General features: G+C 35.4%; 2 protein-coding genes across 4 annotated transcripts in view; one reads left to right on the forward strand and one right to left on the reverse strand.

Annotated features, from left to right (window-relative positions):
* Positions 1 to 3,704, reverse strand: part of LOC126819211 (pumilio homolog 3) — a 41,357-nt gene extending 37,653 nt beyond the window's left edge. Inside the window, exons 1-3 of one of the 2 annotated variants that reach the window (XM_050547119.1) lie at positions 3,569 to 3,704; positions 1,279 to 1,866; positions 67 to 193 (exon numbers count right to left, since the gene is read on the reverse strand). In XM_050547119.1, the coding sequence (XP_050403076.1) occupies positions 67 to 193; positions 1,279 to 1,866 (715 nt within the window). In that variant the 5' untranslated portion in view covers positions 3,569 to 3,704. Of the gene's footprint in view, positions 1 to 66; positions 194 to 1,278; positions 1,867 to 3,485 lie in introns of both variants that reach the window. The other variant, XM_050547118.2, reaches the window with a different exon arrangement.
* A 617-nt stretch (positions 3,705 to 4,321) lies between these two features.
* LOC126819234 (GTP:AMP phosphotransferase AK3, mitochondrial) overlaps positions 4,322 to 21,561 on the forward strand; it is a 28,856-nt gene continuing 11,616 nt past the window's right edge. For both annotated transcript variants that reach the window (XR_007679551.1, XM_050547171.1), the window contains exons 1-3: positions 4,322 to 4,534; positions 8,189 to 8,308; positions 17,720 to 17,892. Coding sequence is in view for 1 of the 2 variants with exons in the window: in XM_050547171.1 (XP_050403128.1) it covers positions 4,390 to 4,534; positions 8,189 to 8,308; positions 17,720 to 17,892 (438 nt within the window). In the remaining variant the exon portion in view is untranslated. The remainder of the gene's footprint in view (positions 4,535 to 8,188; positions 8,309 to 17,719; positions 17,893 to 21,561) is intronic.

The following is a 21,561-nucleotide window of genomic DNA, read 5'->3' on the forward strand; positions in this document are numbered from 1 at the left end:
TCCATAACAGCATGCACTTCATAATCATCCAACAATAAATATCATCCAACAATAAAATGTTCTTACTTGTATCATCATGTAACATTGAATGTGAGGCATCTGGTAATTTCTTTTTTTGTAGATTTCTACTCTTCTCTAAGTTACCTTTAGTCTTCAAGCCTTTCAGTTTCTTAGCGGCTTGTTTGATCTGAAGCTGTCAAATTAATTAATAATAATACTATCTTGACACTGTTTGCTGTCTTCAAATAATATTACAAACTACACAGAAAATAAGAATCACCAAAGTAGGCAGCGTTTCAATATATTTTATTTTTCTCTGTGAGCGGCCACCTGGTCACGCTGTGAATTTTTATATACTTTATCTTTATGATCATTAAATAGAATGTCAACAGAAAAGTCAAGGATGTTGTAAATGAATATTCACTGCTGTACCAGTTATTGTTAATTGTCTGTATTACTAAACCAAAAACAATCTCCGTCTAAATAGATACATGTCCGGCGTATGCAGACCCTTTTCACTAGTATGGACACCCACTACAAATCTACGGGGTCAAACCTTTTGTAACTGGTGACCATATTATTTTGTCATTAGCTCCTGCTGGACTATTAAGACATGGTTGGATAAAAGCTCTAATTTTTTAGACTATATGTTTATGTTGCAGTGTCAAAAATCATGTGTATATAAATCATTATTTAGACATCCATTAACATGACAAGCCTATAATAAACTCTCTAGAACATGTAAACAGATTAAAATATGATAGCCATTTAATGATTTAATTTAAAAATTGTGAATCAAATACTGTTGCTACGATAATAAACAATCTAAGCCAACACTTCAAACAGCGATAACGTCACTCAGAATAAAGATATCTGAATGAAATTTTTAATATATTAATTATCTATTTTGGAACTATTATTTCACGAACGGTCCAGCTCTTTATCTAAATCTTACATAATGCATCTTTAAGTATTTAACTACAATGCTGTTGAACATGCCTTTCTTTATACCTCTGCTAAAGTGTGGAATGAGTTACCTGGCCAAGTAAAAAAACTTGAATAATTTTGCAGTTTTTAAACAGAATCTGAAAAGTTGAACTTTTCAAACATGCTTTTAAATAGTGAATATGTTTTCATTGTAAATTCTTTAAAACTGGTGTTTTATATTTTATGTATTTTAATTGTAAAAAGCACCCTGAAGCAGCTAAGCTGGAACACTCTGTCGTCAGTGCTATACAAATTGGTTATTATCATTAATACACATGCAGTTGTACAAACCTTAATAGATTTTTTCCTTTCTAATGGTTTTATTGAATCATGTTTCTTTATTGCTGGTGAATTTTCTTTAGTACATAACTCTAACTCTTCATCTAATAATTTCTTTGACTTTTCTTTAGTTTCTTGTGATATTTTGTTAGTATTCTTCACTGCAAAAGACTTTTCTGCTCCATCTGGAGTTCCTCTAGCTCGTTGAACAGCTTTCTCAAAAGTCACATCTCCTTTGCGGTTTTTACGTATGCCAGTTGTATGCATAGTCATCTCTGACATGTGAGCAATTGAACTTATTTCACCAAGTGAATCTGGTGTGCTTCTATCTAGTAAATTTTCTGTCAGATCAAAATGTTTTGATTTATGTGTGTAATATTTGTCGGTAGAATCATCTAAATTATCTGAAAGTCCATGTTTTTTCTTTTTTGAGGGCGAAATGCTGTCATCCTTGATCATGGAAGGAAGTGTCATTTTAAGTTTTTCTTTATGTAGAATACTGTTGCCCTCTGGATGACCTCTCATACTTCTATTTTTCTTGGGGGAACCAGATTTCTTTCTCCTTTGATTTGGAGTTTCGGAGTATGATATGGTGTCCATCTGAAACGATAATACATACATGTAAAGACACATTATGGTGTCCATCTGAAACGATAATACATACATGTAAAGACACATGTGGTTAACATCTATCACAACTCTTATCTCTGGTTAAAATTATTCATACTTATAAACATGCAGATGTTTACTACTTCTGGTGATTTGTAAAATCAAGATTAACAAGCCAACAGTCACTCTCACTTAATTAGAACTAAAGTTATCGTGTCCCAAAGCATCAACCAATCAAATTGCTTATCTCTGCTTACCCCAAGCAGAAAATGCCCATCTTCGAACCCCATCAAGGCATTCACCTAATGAACACCTACACCAAGTTTGAACGTTCTAGCTCAATTAGGAGAGTTATTGTGTTCCAAAGTCTAGACTGGAATAACCAGACGCTAGAAATTGGCATTCTGTTGAGACTTATGCCGTATTTCGCTGGATATAACTGATTTGAAATTAGAGTCAAAACGGAAACAATTGAATGTAAATAAATTTATATACAATCAGATTACATTATTATATGCATTTGGATCAATTTCTAGGTCCCAAATATTAGCGATTTAGCTCCTTTAAGTTTGTATTGTTACCATGATTACTAAGCTATATGCTTTAACAATAAATAACATAAAATAATTGGATCAGATCAATACAAGGCAAACATTATTAACTTATGGAAATTGTATATGAAGAAACCCTAAGCACCAACCAGCTGCTAATTTATATCTATAAGGAAGTGTGGCTCTATATAGTATATATATTATAATATAGAGCAAAGCTCTAAAGCACCGCGCAAATTGTGCAAAGCTCTTTTCCGGTAACACTGGAGCGTAATTGAAAATGTCACCCACAGACTGTTGATTTAAAAAAAATTCAGCCGGAACCGGATACACTGGGCAAAACAGGCAATGCGCATGTCAACTTACCAAATCTCGTCCAAGCGAGATCACGTAACTAACAAAAATAATTCTATCCACCAAATCTCGCCCAAGCGAGATTACGCGCCTCATAGAACTATTTCTATGACGCGTCTAATGAATGACGTCACATATTTTTTACGTCAATGAAAATAATTCTCACACTTTTTTGTTCTTTTTTTAAAAACAAAATTAATGTATAAAATTTATATCTCAATAAAAACTAAATTATTTAATATTTTTTGTATCACTTGAGAAAATTAATTATGAATGAAGGTTTTATATTTAACAATAATCAGCTTCGCTCTACTCAGGCAATGCCTGTTACATATTATATTTCCTGCACATCTAGTAACGAAGCCATTCTATGCATGTTACTTACCTGTAAATTATGGCTATGATATTGTTAAGTTTGTATTGTTACAGTGATTACTAAAAAATAATATGCTTTAATAATAAATTACATAAAATAATTGGTCCGAGTTGTCTGGATGATACCGTCGTATGTTTACAACATAAAAGTGCACGAGTGACCATCAAGACTAAAAGATATCATTGCACACAATATTTAAACAAATTGCTTTCCATAGAACTGTTGTGATTAAATTAATGGTTTCAATTACTAAATGCCAAGTAAAATAAATCTATTATAGGCCTAATAAAATATACGGTAAAAAAAAAAAAAAGATTACTCCGTCTTACTCTCAATCATGCCATAATCTCACAACTTCGCGTAGAAATTTCCAGCTAACATTATAGTACGATAGGAAATAATATTGATATACCTCTGGCGGTAAATATTCACTTAATTTTATTCTTTTGACTTTGGTGTGTCTCTACTCTAGGCCTATTTTGTTTTCTTCATCACATTCATGAAAACAAAACCACGTTTCAAAGCGCGGTACATGTTTCCGATTGTCGTAAATATGAGGCTTTGAAAAATAATAAAAATATTGATAGGCCTATGTGTTGTTTAATTGTTGTTAATGTTTTTCTTTTTGATAAGTCTATTTTAAAGCCAAGAATAAAATTGTTGGTTTCAAACATATAATCGATACTATTTTATTTTTGTTTTACCTATCACCCAGACACTAACATTGTATTTCCAATCCTTGAAATTATTTGTAAGCCTGGATAATTAAGATTTTCACTTTTATTTACGACAACTGAGGAACACTGACCTTTGGTTAGACTGGATATAGTTCTATGATGCGACTTAATGAGTCCCAAATATTAACTTTTTTCTTCCGTCAAATTAAACTCTAAAACATTTTTTTCATTTATTAGAAAAATAAATAAAGACGTTTAAATTATTTGTAGGTAAAAGTCATTTCCTATTTAGTGTAAAATTCACCATTTAGCCCGAATCAGTAACGTCTTATATAAACAAACAATGCACGCGCTATTGAGCCAATGATTGACGCCGCGTGATGTGACGTAACATGTCGAAACAGTCATCTGTTACAGAGATATTAGAAAATCTCTGTGAAACAGATTGGCACACCACCTGGTTGCGGTGGATGAAAAAAAAATGCTTTCCGGGTCACCGTATCCGCACAAGTGACCGAATCAGCTGATCACTTTCGCTGTCAATCAATTCCCAGAAATGATATCTAAGATATTTCGTACAATAATTATTGGACCCCCTGGTTCTGGTAAAGGAACTATTTCAACGCGAATAGTGAAGGATTTTGGCATGAAACACTTATCAAGTGGCGATATTTTACGTAAACAGATATTGGATGGTACAGGTGCGAAAAACATGGGAAATGTCATTTCGACATGATGATTATATTTCATTCAGTCGAAATGTCAAAATGCTGCTATTTTAAGTCTTCACAAGCTAGACTACACTTAACATGAATTTCAAAATTGAAAATGTTGCTAAATCTCAAAACAAATAGTTTTGTCATCAACTCTGGGTAGGATCCCATTACACAATTAAATATTCCTAAAGTCAAAGAAAATATCATATTCATTTATATTGCCGCATTGTGCAACTCATGGAAAGGTCACTTTTTTGCACAATACTAGATCTTTGTACGATCTGAGAAATATCTTTCTCTGGGGTTAGGGTTTGGGTTAGGTTTATAAATTACATGTCAAATGTAAAAATTGAAGCTGTAACAACTGTGGATTGTGGCTAAAACTATTCTGAAGGGTTAGGGTTAGAATTGTGGGTATAATTCAGTATAAACACGGAAATATATTTCTCAGATCGGAAAGAACTAGTATCATGCCACTTTTTTGGATATCTCATTTCACTAACAGATGGCAGCAAACTGAGCAGTAGGGTTAAGAATCCATGACTAGCATACTTTCTGATTAGGCCTATAGATTACAAATATCTCAGATTATGGAACATGTTTGTGAGAATTTTACAATAACTTAGATGTTGCAAATGTCATTGTCATAATATTCAATATTTATTACAGCATGTTTATAGTGTGCCCTTTTATATAACATGCTCAGGGACAGTTTTGGGCTTTAAAAGTAGTTTACTGTATCTAATGTGCGTAATGTTCTGCCAGGTGTATAAAGTTCTAAAAAATATGAGAGATAAACAGGAGCTAAATTATTTAAACATTTAAAAGAAAGTAATAAAATCTTAAAATCAATTCAATATTTAACAGGTAACCAGTGTGAATTATATAAAACAGGAGTTATGTGGTCGTATTTCTTAGTTAAAGTAACAAGTCTAGCTGCAGTATTCTGTACTTTATGTAATTTATCTATACGTTTTAAAGGTAAACCAACTAAAAGTGAATTAAAGTTATCTAATCGAAAAGTGACCAGAGAATTAACAAGTGACTTAGTTTTAGTGCCATCTACAGTTGAGCTTCCATTTAAACTATCAAAGATTGCGCCAATATTACGGGCAGAATAAGATGAAAATATATCACAATTACCAATTACAACAGGGGGGCTTATCATGTCTCTAACATGATTGACCCTACTGCTGATTAAGTTGCAGCCATTGGTAGTGAAATGAGATATTGCCTCCTTGATGAGCACAATAGATAGAAAGAACTTTTATGTTTGTGGGAATATTGAATTTCTATTCTCCGGTTGTACGTGACAAGGAGTAGGGTCGCCTGTCCAACCTTGTGGGTTTTCTCTGGGTTCTCCGATTTCCTCCCACTGCTAAAGACCCCTATGCTCAGGGGAAATTATTGAAATAAAGTTGAACCATGTGTTAGTCCTGAAATGACCTAGTTTGTGTCGAGTGGACGTTAAACCCTCTCTCTCTCTCTCTCTCTCTCTCTTTGTTTGGGCACTAATGCTACCGATAAAAGTAGGGGGTGGGGTGCTAATAGTCGATTCCTTTGGTACAGTGTTAAAAACTTGTGGAGAGGTATCAAAATTAATAATAAACAAAAAATTTGACCCCGACCCCCCTAACCCCCATGTACATATCCCCTGAATATGGGGTACCCCTAAATTAGCCAAAGTATCAGTTTTTCTGTCATTTCACCACTAACAAGTTTGTCTAGAATGCCTTTCACAGGTTCATATGTTGGTTTACGTGGTCTGCAAGTCTGAATATGACATTGAAAACGACCCGCGACAATATGATATGGCAGCAATCCAATATTGAGGCCAAAAGGGCACCACAAATATGTATTCTTTGCTTTTCGACCAAAAATAGTGTTGTAATATGTCGACTACTAGGTTTTCGAGGTCCTAGAATCCAAATTTATTGTGATTTCAAACAAAAAAGAAACCACTAACAACATATTTATCATGTGGTGAAATATTCATCAGTTATAATACAATTACAATTATCATTATTATGGATTAAGTTAAGCTATCTCGGACTGAATTCAAATCAGTCATCGTTACATCTGCTTTATGATTGAGATTGCTTAGGTAGGCCTCCAAATTGGTCCCATAAACAAATGCTAGCAACTTTTAATGGTCCTTTAGTAAATGGAAAATGTCACTTTGTTTAGTTACTGATAAGACTGTCTCTCGAGCAAATCTTACTTCGATGTAATAAAATGATTGTTTCGCCATTTGTCACAGAATAAGTTTGCTATTTCCTTGACAGCTAGATAGACCCTGTTGCTGCAAAAGCTTCTGTTTCTTGTCCCACGTTTTCATTACAGCAGGAATTTCATACTTAGCGATATTACTATATCCTGGGAATTGGCTTTCACTTGCACAGTGGATGCACATTTCAGTCACATTTTTGTCTTTTCGCATAAAAGGCAAAAGAGACTTTTGGACGAGAATGCTTGACACGAACAGAACAATGAGTGGGTTTAATTACAACTTCAAAATGATGTTTAATACGAATCATAATTACCAGTACAACAACTGACTTCCACTTTTCAGCCAAATTATGGTCAAATAAAGGGTACAATGGACGTAATTGTCCGGGAGGCCATTTCAGAATGGCCTTGGTTTGATGTGACTCTGATCGTTTTTACCTGAAATTGATTGTTTCAGAGAAAGCTTATAGAATGTGTTACCAGATGGCGCCATTAACTGGGGTTCGTTGAAAAAGTGACTTAGATCGTTCTTCCCCTGGGCTCTTCAAATATGTTTGTTGTTAGTGGTTTCTTTTTTGTTCGAAATCAACACAAATTCAGATTTTACTCCCTAGAAAACATAGTAGTCGACATATTACAACACTCTATATGGTCGAAAAGCACAAAATACATATTTGAGGCACCATTTTGGGCGCCATATTGGATTGTTGCGGATTATTTTTAATGTCATATTCTGACATGCAGAACACGAAAACCTATATTTGGGCCTGGGAAAGGCATTCGAAACAAACTTGTCAGTGGTGAAATTACAGAAAAACTGATATTTTGGCTAACTTGAGGGGCACAGGCGTGGGTTTGTCATAACTTTGGAGGGGGGGGGACGGATGAACCCTGGAACCTGGAACATTTCATTACCAAACCAAAATAAGAATTACGAACAGTTTACTGTACCAGTGTTATTTCGATGAAAGCTGTATCTAGGGGTAATATGATGACAATATGGAAAAATTGATAGCTGCGATCGGTCAATTAAGGAGGAAGATATTGTGGAGATCAGTAACTGTGGTGAGACCCAAGGCAGTTGTTAGATAGCCTTCAGAACGGGTCATTCATGTGGATATAAACCTGAAAATCTGTCCTTGCGATCAAAATCACGAGGGGGACAGAGACCTATTCGTCCCCCCACCCACTTTCGATTCTTGAGGGGGGGGGGATGCGTCACCCCCGCCCCCTTAATTCACGCCCATGCATGGGGGTCAGGGGTTAAATTGTTTTCTGTATTATGGATTTTGATACCCCTCCACATAATTTAAGCACCGTATAAGCTTTGTTGACTGTACAGACGAATTAGCTACCGTGGGCTTATGTTTCATTGACTGGCAACCTATCTCTTTATGATTTATTTTCTAGCTGCGGGATCAACAGCTAAACAGTTTATAGATAAAGGTCAACTAGTCCCAGATAATGTAATGGTACAACTTATTATTAATGAACTCAAAAAAATTCAAGGCAACAGCTGGCTGTTAGATGGTAAACTTTAGGATTCATTTTTCTTTTAGTATTATATAGGCCTACATTGCAGGCTATCCTACATATGATGTAGGTCTTAAATGAGAAAGATATTTCAGAAAAAGAAAATCAGAATGATTTTTCTGTCAAATAGCCAATAGCATTAGAAACCCATTTAGGATCAAAGGTGTATTGTGTTCTAAGGACTGCATTATGTTGAGACTGATAATTTCTGGAGCTATGGGTCTACAAGTCGTTTGAGGATTAGCCATTTGTATATGCCAACATTTAAGTGTGGGTGTATGTATTATGTCGTCACCTTGTCCGTCGGTTCAAAAGAGGACGAACCCCATTTTCAGCGTTCTGCAACTTTTCGTTCCATCGCTATTCGCCCTTTGTCAAAAACCTTGTGAACGTGATAGAAGTTGTAATTTGGTGTAAAGGATTGTGGTCATGAGAGGACAATGCCTATCGTTATTTAACGTTTTACGAATTTCTGTTCCGGAGTTATCCCCCCCATTTGCTGAAAACAGCTTTTGACTGATTCTTTTTGTTAAGCAGGGGAATATTAACCCTTGTCCTGCGGTACCTGGATTATTCCGGGATCTGCACGAGCCCTCCATATACGGCACCCGGAATATTCTGGGATTACCGATTGTATTTATTTCCGGGCGTTTTAATAGAGTTAACTCCCATGTACGATAGGTGGCGTTTCACTAAACGCTGTCATTCTTGTTTACATTTTTTTTGCTAATTTTCCGAAGATTTGGCGGACGAATGTAATGATACATGTCCAAAAAAAAACCAAAACGTGACGTTATGTCACGACTAACTTCCTAGGAAGTGTTGGACGTATTTTAACGATGAAGATAGTGAACTCTGTGAAAATTTGATCACAGTTGTTGACTCAGATTTTTAAAGTGTCAGTGCTAAAAATCTGATTTGCAGATTCTGGCAGCTATATCAGTTTTAGTAGAGGCACCCAACGTTATACAAGTACTCCCAAAACAATTCAGTTGACGACGTCATATATGACGTCAACAATTCTGAGCTTTAGGGCTAAAATGGGTTCGTCCGTCTGTCTGTCTGTCTGTCACACTTTTTGGGACACAATAACTCTCCTTCTAATTGATCTAGAATTTCCAACTTGATCTAGGTGTTTATTAGGTCACTGCCTTGATAGAGTTCGAAGATGAGCATTTTCTGCTTAGGGTAAGCCGAGATAAGCAATTTGAATAATACTTTGGGAAACGACAACTTTAGTTCTAATTAAGTGAGAGTGATGAAACTTGGTGTATAGTTTCATTACATCAATACCTTGACTAAGTTTGATAATGAGCATTTTCTGCTCAGTCAGGGTAATCCGAGTGATAAGCAATTTGATTGGTGGTGACTTTGGAAAACAATAACTCACCTTCTAATTGAGGTAGAATGTTCAAACTTGGTGTAAATGTTCATTAGGTCAATGCCTTGATGGAGATCAATGATAAACATTGTATGCTTACGGTAAGCAGAGATAAGCAATCTAATTGGTTGATGCTCTGGGGCACAATAACTTTGGTTATAAATTAATTGAGAGTGAGGAAACTCTGAGCATAAATTCATTATATCATTACCTTGACTAAGTTCGATGATGAAAATTTTCTGCTTAGGCTAAGGAGCGATAAGCAATTTCATTGGTCAAGACTTTGGAACATAACAACTCTGCTTTTAATTGACATAGAATGTTTAAACTTGATGTAGATGTTCATTACTAAGTTCAATGATTAACATTTCGAGCTAAAGCTAAGCAATTTAATTGGTTGATGCTTTGGGATAAGATAACTTTGATTCTATCTGAATCTGATAGAGAGTGATGAAACTTTGTGTATAGTTGGTAATCAGTTTGGTTGCCAGGGGGGGTGCACCCCCCCAGCAAAAAAGATAGTCTTTCGCAAAATATGTGCAGTCGGTCGCGAAATAAGTGCAGTCGATCTCGAAATAAGTGCTCACTGAATTAATGAGGTAAATAAACAATGCCAAAATAGAAGGAAAAATGCCAAATTTTTATGTATTTGCGTAAATCCGTGCACCTAAATCGCATATGTCACGCTACTCACCCAAAGCGTTTGTATAAAATAACCTTGTCAACTTACCATGTTTGAAAAAATGTTTTTTACCCTTCTTCTCTTGTGAGTTGGTCTAAGAAAAAAATCCCCCCCTGGGAGGAAAATAGTCGGTCTCAAAATATGTGCCGTTACTACAGTCAGTCTCAAAATTATGCATCAGCGACTGACGAAATGAATTAATGAGGTAAACAAACAATGCCAGAATAGAAGGGAAAAATCTCAAATACTTTTATATTTCTTAAGTCACATAGTCGGTCTCAAAATAAGTGCTCACTGCAGTCGGTCTCAGTCTAAATGAATTAATGAGGTAAACAATGCCAAAATAGAAGGGAAAATTTTTGTATGAATCCATGCACCTAAATTGCAACGGTATAGTATAAAATAACCTAGTCAACTTGTAATGTTTGAAAAAAAAATTCCCTGTTATGAGAGCTTGTTAGGAATATTTTGATAACTTAAATTACATTATTGATTGTCATACGAATAATATTAGTCAAACAGTTGGTAAGAAGTTATCGGAAGCATAGTTTGTTTCAGAAATATGTAAAAAATCTTTAAATTATGAAATGTTATGGCGATCTATTTAGTTAGGGAGCTAGGTTCAGGTTGTTTCGAAAATCGTGTACAAAATGTCTACTATGTTAAATGAGTGGGCAGTGATGTCCGATACTCTGAACCTTGATTCTTAAGTTGCACCTCCCCTTCCCTTTGAATTTTCGAGTTTAAATCAACTTTTGCGTACAACAATCAACTTTCGTGCATAAGTCGACCAACTTCAGATGTCGCTAAAAACACTGCTTAAGAAGACCCCCGACCCTTCCTTCTCCCTTAAGAACACCCCCTTACCCCCCAGAGAGAGGGGTTAATTTGACTTTTGCGTACAACATTAATTTTTTATACGCCCACATTTTCATGTGGACGTATATTGTCCTCGCCCCTGTCCGTCCGTCCACAATTTGTTTGTGGACACTCTACAGGTCACAATTCTTATCTGATTTTGACGAAAATTGAAATATAGGTTTACCTCCAAATTGGCATGTATTGGATCGAAACTTCGTGGATTATGGCCCCTGTTTGTGGACCCTATAGAGGTCATAATTTTTATCCGATTTTGTTGAAACTTGAAATGTAAGTTTATAACCGAAAGATCTCGGTTCCTTTCGATATTCGCGCATATGGGACCGTAACTCCCTGAATTATACCCCCTTCGCGCATATGGGACTGTAACTTCCTGAATTATACCCCCTGATTTTACGAAAAATCGCGTTTTTAGCTTGTGGACCCTATAGAGGTCATAATTTTTATCCGATTTAAAAAAACGTAGTATAATATCACCGTTACACCCTAAGGGTGGCTGAGTTCGAATTTCGTGAAAATCGGCCCAAAATTGACAGACAAAATGGCCACCGTTCGTTTTCAAAGGTTGTGGACCCTATAGAGGTCACAATTTTTTTCCGATTTTGTTGAAACTTGATTTGTAAGTTTATAACCCAAAGATCTCAGTTCCCTTCGATATTTGCGCATATCGGACTGTAACTTCCTGAATTATGGCCCCTGATTGTACGAAAAATCGCGTTTTTAGCTTGTGGACCCTATAGAGGTCATAATTTTTATCTGATTTAAAAAAGCGTATTATTATATTACACCCTAAGGATAGTTGAGTTCGAATTTCGTACCAAAGCTGACAGACAAAATGGCCGCCCCTCGTACTCAAATAGTGTAAAAATATGGTATATCAATGATGTGGGCTCTCTAGAGGTCTCAATTTTCTTTTGATTTTTATGAAACTTGAAATGTAAGTTAATAACCCAAAGATCTTGGTTCCTTTCGATATTCGGCATATCGGATAGTAACTTCCTGAATTATGGCCATTGATTGTATGAAAAATCACGTTTTTAGCTAGTGGTCCTTGTAAAGATCACAATTTTTATCTGATATAAAAAAAATGTGTAAATATATCACCATTACACACTAAGATCATGGATCCTTTTGATAATCGCAGATACCCGAACTTAACTTCCTGGATTATGGCCCGTGATTGTTTGAAAAATGTCATTTTTAGCTTGCGGATTCTCTAGAGATCACAATTTTTTTCCGATTTTAAATATTTCACCATTTCACCATAATGGAGGTTGAATTCAAATTTCGGGAAAATCGAAATGAAACTGCCCAACAAAATGCCTGCTCTTTGTTCGAAAATTGTGTAAAAGTATACAATACAAGGGTTGTCAACCCTCTAGGGGTCACAATTTTTGTCCAATTCTGTTGAAACTTAAATCATATCTTTATATCCCAAAGATCTCAGTCCCTTTTGATATTTGCGCATTCCAGACCATAACTTTCTGGATTATTGCCCCTGGTTGTACAAAAAATCTTTTTTGTTTTTAGCTTGTTCTCTATCCATCTCTTGCAAAATGTTGGCGTATCCTGCCTGGAAGCCGTTGGTTATCCAATTTAAAAAAACGTTTGAATATATCACCGTTACATCCTAATGATGGTTGAGTTCGAATTTCGTGAAAATCGGGCCAAAACTGCCGGACAAAATGGCCGCCCCTTGTATAAAAAATATGGTATATCAAGGTTGTAAACTCTCTAGAGGTCACAATTTTCACCCGATTTTGATGAAACTTGAAATGCATGTTTATAACCTAAAGATATTGGTTCCTTTCGATATTCGCACATATCAGATCGTAACTCCCTGAATTATGGCCCCTGATTGTACAAAAAATTGCGTTTTTATCCACCCACATTAAAATATGGTTGTATATTATCGTCATCCCGGCCGTCCGTCCACAATTCCTTGTGGACGCTCTAGAGGCTAAAATTAATATCCGATTGACTTTAAATTTATACACAGTGTTAAAGGTGATGAGGCGAAGAGGTCTATTGATTTTCAGCGATTTCCGATAATTACTACCAGAGTTATGGCCCTTGATCTCTTCAAAAAAATCTTCTGGACGCTCTAGATGCTAAAGTGAATATCTCGTTGACTTTAAATTTTTACACAGTGTTTAAGGTCATGAGACGAAGAAGTCTTTTGATTTTCAGTGATTTCTGATAATTACTGCCAAAGTTATGGCCCTTGATCACTTTGAAAAATCTTGTGCCTGTCTAGAGGCTAAAGTTATCATCCGATTGACTTCAGATTGATACACAGAGTTTAAGGTCTTGAGAAGAACAAGTATATTGATTTTCAATGAATTTTGATAACTTGAACAGCTAAATCCATGGGGCAGAACTTTATAAAAAACAAACAAATTCTAATGATTTTCTGATAATTACTTAATGAGTTGTTACTCTTAATCAGATTTTAGTGTATTATAAATGTTTCATTACTGAAAAATGTAAAAATATGCGACAACTTTTGCTGACTGCCCGGACGATTTAGCTGCTGTGGGCGTATGTTGCATCCCTCTAGAGGTCACAATTATTATCTGATTGAAAAAAAAAACGTTCAAATAAATATATCTCTGTTACGCCGTATTGTTGGTTGAGTTAGAATTTCATGATAATCGGAACAAAACTGACATACAAAATGGCCGCCCCCTCCCCCTCCCAAAAAAAATTTGATCCAATTTTGATGAAACTTGAAATGCATGTTTATAACCCAAAGATCTAGGTTGCTTTCGATATTCGCGCATATCAGATCATAACTTCTGATTTAACGTGTGAATATATCACCATTACACACTAAGATCTTGGTTCCTTTTGATAATCGCGCAAATCCGAACATAACTTCCCGGATTGTTTGAAAAATCGCATTTTTAGCTTGCGGTTTCTCTAGAGGACACAATTTTTTTTCCGATTTTAAAAAACGTTTAAATATTTCACCATTCCACCATAATGAAGGTTGAATTCGAATTTCGGGAAAATTGAAATGAAACTGCCCAACAAAATGGCCGCTCTTTGTACACAAATTGTGTAAAAGTATGTAATATGGACTCCTCAAGACTACTTCATTAATTACTTTCACATAAACTTGTGGGATGTGTTTTACTTTGTAATTTGTTCATCAAGCCTTCTCGTTGCAAATGCTGTTTGAGACCATAGAAAACCTGGCACCAGGAACTGATTTTAAAATGTTCATTGTGTCTCAAATAGTGAATATAAGGAGCCCATATTTTCAGGGTAAGATAACAACATCAATCTTGATTGAAATGGACCAATATTAAATCCAAATTCATATTTTTAATACCGAAGGTTTAGCTCCTTTAATTGGGGATAAAAAGGAGAAAAGTAAAGCATAGCGTGGGTCTCCGCTTGATATTCATATTTTTAATATCGAAGGTTTAGCTCCTTTAATTGGAGATAGAAAGGAGAAAGGTAAACGAAAAAATGCTGAAAGTTAGTAAAGGAGTTAATCGATAAAATTTGTTTTAAATAATACTGCCATATTTTTCTGAATAATATCGGGTATCTGTTTGATGAAAATATGAGTACGCTTTGATTCATGATCATTTTCAAGTGAAAATAATTATTTATTCTAAAATATAATCGAAAAATGTTGTATACATGTTTTTGATTCTAGAAAGATGACCAATTCGAAATTCTCTTGCAATACTGATCTTATTTTTGTTGGCAGTGTCTCCTTTTTGTTTTCGATAGCTGTAACTCTCGTAGATACCGTATTTATCCTTCGCACAAAGGACCCAATTTCTAACCATTCTTTCAGCCCGAATGTGTTAAGAAACATTTTTTACACACATTAATCAGGGCATCATTAACTCTTAAATTGTACTTAAAATCCCGGTCCTGTGCCCTCGGTGAGGAACATGATAAGGGATGGGATACTTTCCTTTGTCCCCAATCCATTGTATTCCAAAATTCACTAAAACGATTTTGCCGATCTTCGTTTGAAACAGTACCGCATTTTTTTGACGGCTGAGGTCGAATTTCGTGAAAATCGACCCAAAATTGACATACAAAATAGCCGCCTTTCGTTCTCAAATAGCATAAAAATACGGAATATCAAGGTTGGTGGACCCTATAGAGGTCACAATTTTTATCCGATTTTGTTGAAACTTGAAATGTAAGTTTATAACCCAAAGATCTCAGTTCCTTTCGATATTGGTGCATATCGGATCGTAACTTCCTGAATTATGGCCCCTGATTGTACGAAAAATCACGTTTTTAGCTTGTGGACCCTATAGAGGTCATAATTTTTATCCGATTTAAAAAACCATATTATTCTATCACCGTTACACCCTAAGTACGACTGAGTTGGAATTTCGTGAAAATCGGCCCAAAATTGACAGACAAAATGGCTGCCGTTCGTTCTCAAATAGCGTAAAAATATGGTATATCAAGGTTGTGGATCCTATAGAGGTCACAATTTTTATCCGATTTTGTTGTAACTTGAAATGTAAGTTTATAACACAAAGATCTCGGTTCCTTTCGATATTTGCGCATATCAAATTGTAATTTCCTGAATTATGGCCCTTGATTGTAGGAAAAATCACTTTCTTTTAGCTTGTTCTCTATCCATCTCTCGAAAATGTGGGCGTATCCTGCCTGGCAGCTGCTGGTTAGCTTGTGGACCCTATAGAGGTCATAATTTTTATCCGATTTAAAAAAACGTATTATTATATCACCGTTACACCCTAAGGACGGCTGAGTTCGAATTTCATGAAAATCGGCCCAAAATTGACAGACAAAATGGCCGCCGTTCGTTCTCAAATAGCGTAAAAATACGGTATATCAAGGTTGTGGACCCTATAGAGGTCACAATTTTTATACGCCCACATTTTCATGTGGACGTATTATGCCGTGGCCCCTGTCCGTCCGGACACTCTACAGGTCACAATTCTTATCCGATTTTGACGAAACTTTAAATATAGGTTTATCTCCAAAAGATCTTGGTTCCTTTCGATATTGGCATGTATCGGATCGAAACTTCATGGATTATGGCCACTGTTTGTACGAAAAATCACGTTTTTAGCTTGTGGACACTATAGAGGTCACAATTTTTATCAGAATTTGTTGTAACTTGAAATCTAAGTTGATAATCCAAAGATATTGGTTCCTTTCGATATTCGCGCATATCGGACCGTAACTTCCTGAATTATGGCCCCTGATTGTACCAAAAATCGTGTTTTTAGCTTGTGGACCCTATAAAGGTCATAATTTTTACCCGATTTAAAAAAAACGTTCTATTATATCACCGTTACACCCCAAGGATGGCTGAGTTCAAATTTCGTGAAAATCGGCCCGAAATTGAAAGACAAAATGGCCGCCTTTCGTTCTCAAATGAAATAGCGTAAAAATATGGTATATCAAGGTTGTGGACCCTATAGAGGTCACAATTTTTATCCGATTTTGTTGAAACTTGAAATGTAAGTTTATAACCCAAAGATCTCGGTTCCTTTCGATATTCGCGCATATCGGAATGTAACTTCCTGATTGTAAGGGGGGGTTGGGTGGCTGAATGGTTAGCACGTGCGCGCTGTACCATAAAGTCTGTCATTGAGTCAACTGGCGTGGTTTCGAATCCCCGGTTGTACGTGGCAAGGAGTAGGGTCGCCTGTCCAACCTCATGGGTTTTCTCCGGGTCCTCCGGTTTCCTCCCACTGCTAAAGACCCCTACGCGGAAGCGAATTATTGAAATAAAATTAAACCATGTGTAAATCCCGAAATGACCTAGTTTGTGTCGAGTGGACGTTAAACCCCATTTCTCTCTCTCTCTCTCTCCCTGATTGTACGAAAAATCGCGTTTTTAGCTTGTGGACCCTATAGAGGTCATAATTTTTATCTGATTTAAAAAAACGTATTATTATATCACCGTTACACCCTAAGGACGGCTGAGTTCGAATTTCGTGAAAATCGGCCCAAAGTTGTTGAAACTTGAATTGTAAGTTTATAACCCAAAGATCTCAGTTGCTTTCCTGGACTGTAACTTCCTGAATTATGGCCCCTGATTGTACGAAAAATCAGGTTTTTAACTTGTGGACCCGATAGAGGTCATAATTTTTATCCGATTTAAAAAAACTTTTTAATATATCTTAACTCTAGACAATATTATTACCTGTTAAACTTAAATCTTATATCATCCAATTTGTCTAAAGGCATGCCGAGTATACAAGTTTGTACAACATATTGAATCTTACATAATACTATGTCAGAAACCCCACACCTGGTACAGATTAAATTTTACAATTAATCTGTCACATAACATGTCCAAAGATGGGATAGAGTGTGTAAAATATAAAATTAAAATATGGAATCGAATACAATATTAAAATTTAGATCCCAAATGATATTGTATTACAGTATGTTCAAATGGTTTTCTCAGTTTTAAGAATTCAAGAAAGTATCTTTTGTTTTTCAGGTTTTCCCAGAACATTGACACAAGCCAAATCTTTATATGAAGAGGAACCAGTAGATGTCGTTGTAAATTTAAATGTACCATTTAATGTGATTATTGAGAGAATAGAGAAACGATGGACACATATACCCAGTGGTAGAATCTATCATACAGAGTTTAATCCACCAAAATTGCAGGTAAATGATGCACAGATTTCATATGAAAATCACTATGGAAGATATTCAACTTCAAACTGATAAAAATCAAATATAATGTTGTTTTTTTTTAATATTGTCTTTGCCCCTGTCCATCCATCCGTCAACAATTGTTTGTGGACACTCTACAGATCACAATTTTTATCTGATTTCAACGAAACTTGAAATATAGGTTTATCTCCGTAACTTCATGGATTATGGCCCTTGATTTGGACCATCTAGAGGTCACAATTCTGATCTGATTTTGATGAAACCTGACATGCATGTTTATAACCCAAAGATCTTGGTTGCTTTCGATATTTGTGCATATCGGATCGTAACTTCCTGAATTATTGTAGTACTACCGGACTTCTTTATTGGTTGTGTTTGTGATCGTAAATAACACTACAGTAATACTGATTTCCCAACTTTATTACTAAGTTGTACTGGCTTTCAGGTTCCTCGTTCTCAATGGTAATGACTGGTAAGAATTTCTGGGTGAGCTCTAATCTAGCTCTCCTCTACACCCTAATTTATACCCCCTACTTTCCCAGGTCTTCAATAACCTTGACGTGAATTTCCACGCCATATAAGGAATAAAACTCTATATTTCCCACAAACAAGACAGGCAACATTACCTATTTTTGGTCAACTGACCATAGGTCAATAAACAGCTAGAATTTGATGACTATTTTGACAATGATTATAATTTAACTAAAACATCACTGTTTTTTACGAACAACTATAACCACGTTCATTTAGTACTTATGATTTGACTTTATAGACCAAATTGAAGAGATAATTTTATAAAGAGCCAAAATTGTCTCAAGGGCCATAGTGCTACATTATGGCCACTGATTGTACGGAAAATTGTACGCTAATAGTGTAAAAACATGGTATATCAAGGTTGTGGATTCTCGAGGTCACAATTTTCACCTGATTATGATGAAACTTGAAATGCGTGATTATAACCCACAGATCTTGGTTCCTTTCGATATTCACGCATATCGGATTGTAACTTCCTGAATTATAGCACCTGATTGTACGGAAAAATCAAGTTTTTAGCTTGTGGTCCCTCTAGAGGTATCAATGGTTGAGTTTGAATTTCCTGAAAATTGCGCCCCTCGTACGCTAATAGTGTAAACTTCTGGTATATCAATGTTGTGGACCCTCTAGAGGTCACAATTTTGATCCGATTTTGATGAAACTTGCAATGCATGTTTATAACCCAAAGATCTTATTTGCTTTCAATATTTACGCATATCGGATCATAACTTCCTGAATTATGCCCCTTGATAGTACAAATATTGGAGGGGCCCCAATTTTTTTCCTATTTAAAAAAAAGGTGTCAATATATCACCGTTGCACACTAAGATCTTGGTTCCTTTTGATAATCGTGCATATCCAAATGTAACTTCCTGGATTATGGCCCCTGATTTTTCGAAAAATTGCATTTTTAGCTTGCAGATTTCTCTAGACGTCACAGGTTTTTTTTTCTGATTTTAAAAACCGTTTAAATATATCACCATTCCACCATAATGAAGGTTGAATTCGAATTTCCGGAAAATTGAAATGAAACTGCCCAACAAAAGTATGTATGTAATACGAAGGTTGTAGACCCTCTAGAGGTCACAATTTTTATCCGATTTTGATGAAACTTAAAACATATCTTTATATCCCAAAGATTTCAGTCTCTTTTGATATTTGCGTATTTCAGACTATAACTTTGTGGATTATGGCCCCTGATTGTACATAAAATCGCTTTTGTTTTTAGCTTGTTTTCTGTCCATCTCTTGCAAAATGTGGGCATATCTTGCCTGGCAACCGCTGGTTATATACTAAGCAGCAAAAGAAACGTCAGGTTGGTATTTTACTCTGAATAGAATGCATTGCATAAAACTTGCCAAATGTTTTTGTCCCCCGCCTTTCGAAGAAAGCAGGGGACTATTAAAATGGGTTCGTCCATCTGTCTGTCTGTCTGTCTGACCATCCGTCAGTCCGTCCGTCCGATTTCGTTTCCAGAGCATATCTCATAAACCAGTCAAGATAACTTTCTGAAACTTTGCACACATATCAACCTATTACAGTAGTTGTGCCTTTTGCTATTTAGGGATTTATATTTTTTGTGTTTCCATGGAAACAAATTTGACTTAGTTTTTGGTGTACAGTTTTGTTTCCGGAGCATATCTCATAAACCGTTCAAGATAACTTTCTGGGATTTATATATTTTTAGTTTCCATGGAAACAAATTTGACTTAGTTTTTGGTGTACAATTTCTTCCCGGAGCATATCTCATAAACCGTTCAAGATATCTTTCTGAAACTTTGCACTCACATCAAACTATTACAGTAGTTGTGCCTTTTGCTATTTAGGAATTTCTGGGATTTATATTTTTTGAGTTTCCATGGAAACAAATTTGACTTAGTTTTTGTTGTACAATTTTGTTTCCGGAGCATATCTCATAAACCGTTCAAGATATCTTTCTGAAACTTTGCACACACATCAACCTATTACAGTAGTTGTGCCTTTTGCTATTTAGGAATTTCTGGGATTTATATTTTTTGTGTTTCCATGGAAACAAATTTGACTTAGTTTTTGGTGTATAATTTTGTTTCCGGAGCATATCTCATAAACCGTTCAAAATATCTTTTTGAAACTTTGCACAGACATCTACTCATTACAGTAGTTGTGCCTTTTGCTATAGGAATTTCTGGGATTTATATTATTTGTATTTCCATGGAAACAAATTTGACTTAGTTTTTGTTGTACAATTTTGTTTCCGGAGCATATCTCATAAACCGTTCAAAGATATCTTTTTGAAACTTTGTACAGACATCTACTCATTACAGCAGTTGTACCTTTTGCTATTTAGGAATTTCTGGGATTTATATTTTTTGTGTTTCCATGGAAACAAATTTGACTTGATTTTTGGTGTACAATTTTATTTCCGGAGCATATCTCATAAACCGTTCATAATATCTTGGTACTTATTTTGAATTTCTCAGATTTGATAATTTTATGTGTTTCCATGGAAACACATTTGACTGTTCAAAATACCTTTAAAATAATTTTACCCATTATTTTATTTTCTGAAATCCAGCCTTCCGTCCAGATTTTGTTTCTGGAGCATATTTTATTATCTATTCGAGAAATCTTTTTGAAATTTTGTACAAATATTAACCTATTATAGTATTTTATTTTCTGATGTATAAGTTTATTTTTAACATACAGCAGCTGATTGAGGTAGGCAAAGGTTGTTGTGCAAACCTTACAGGGTGTAGCGACCCTGCCTTGCCGATCTACTGTAACCAGAGTATGAAATTCTGTGAATTGATATTCCATGTGTCGGAATAGGAGATTTGTCTAAAGATTTAGACGCAGGGCGCAACTGATGGTGCAACCCCGACATGCTGAACTACTGTGCTCAGGATATATATATTCTTACTAGTTTAAACTTTGAACACACATCATCCTATTACAGTAGTTGTGCCTTTTGCTAATTAGAAATTTGTCGGATTTAATAACTTTTGCGTTGCCATGGAAAAAAATTATCTGTTGAATGATTTTTACTACACATTTGAATTATTTTTATACGCCCACATTTCATGTGGACGTATATTGTCGTTGCCCCTGTCCGTCCGTCCACAATTGTTTGTGAACAGTCTACAGGTC

This window comes from Patella vulgata, chromosome 4 (assembly GCF_932274485.2).
Source record: "Patella vulgata chromosome 4, xgPatVulg1.2, whole genome shotgun sequence".
Lineage (NCBI taxonomy): Eukaryota > Metazoa > Mollusca > Gastropoda > Patellidae > Patella > Patella vulgata.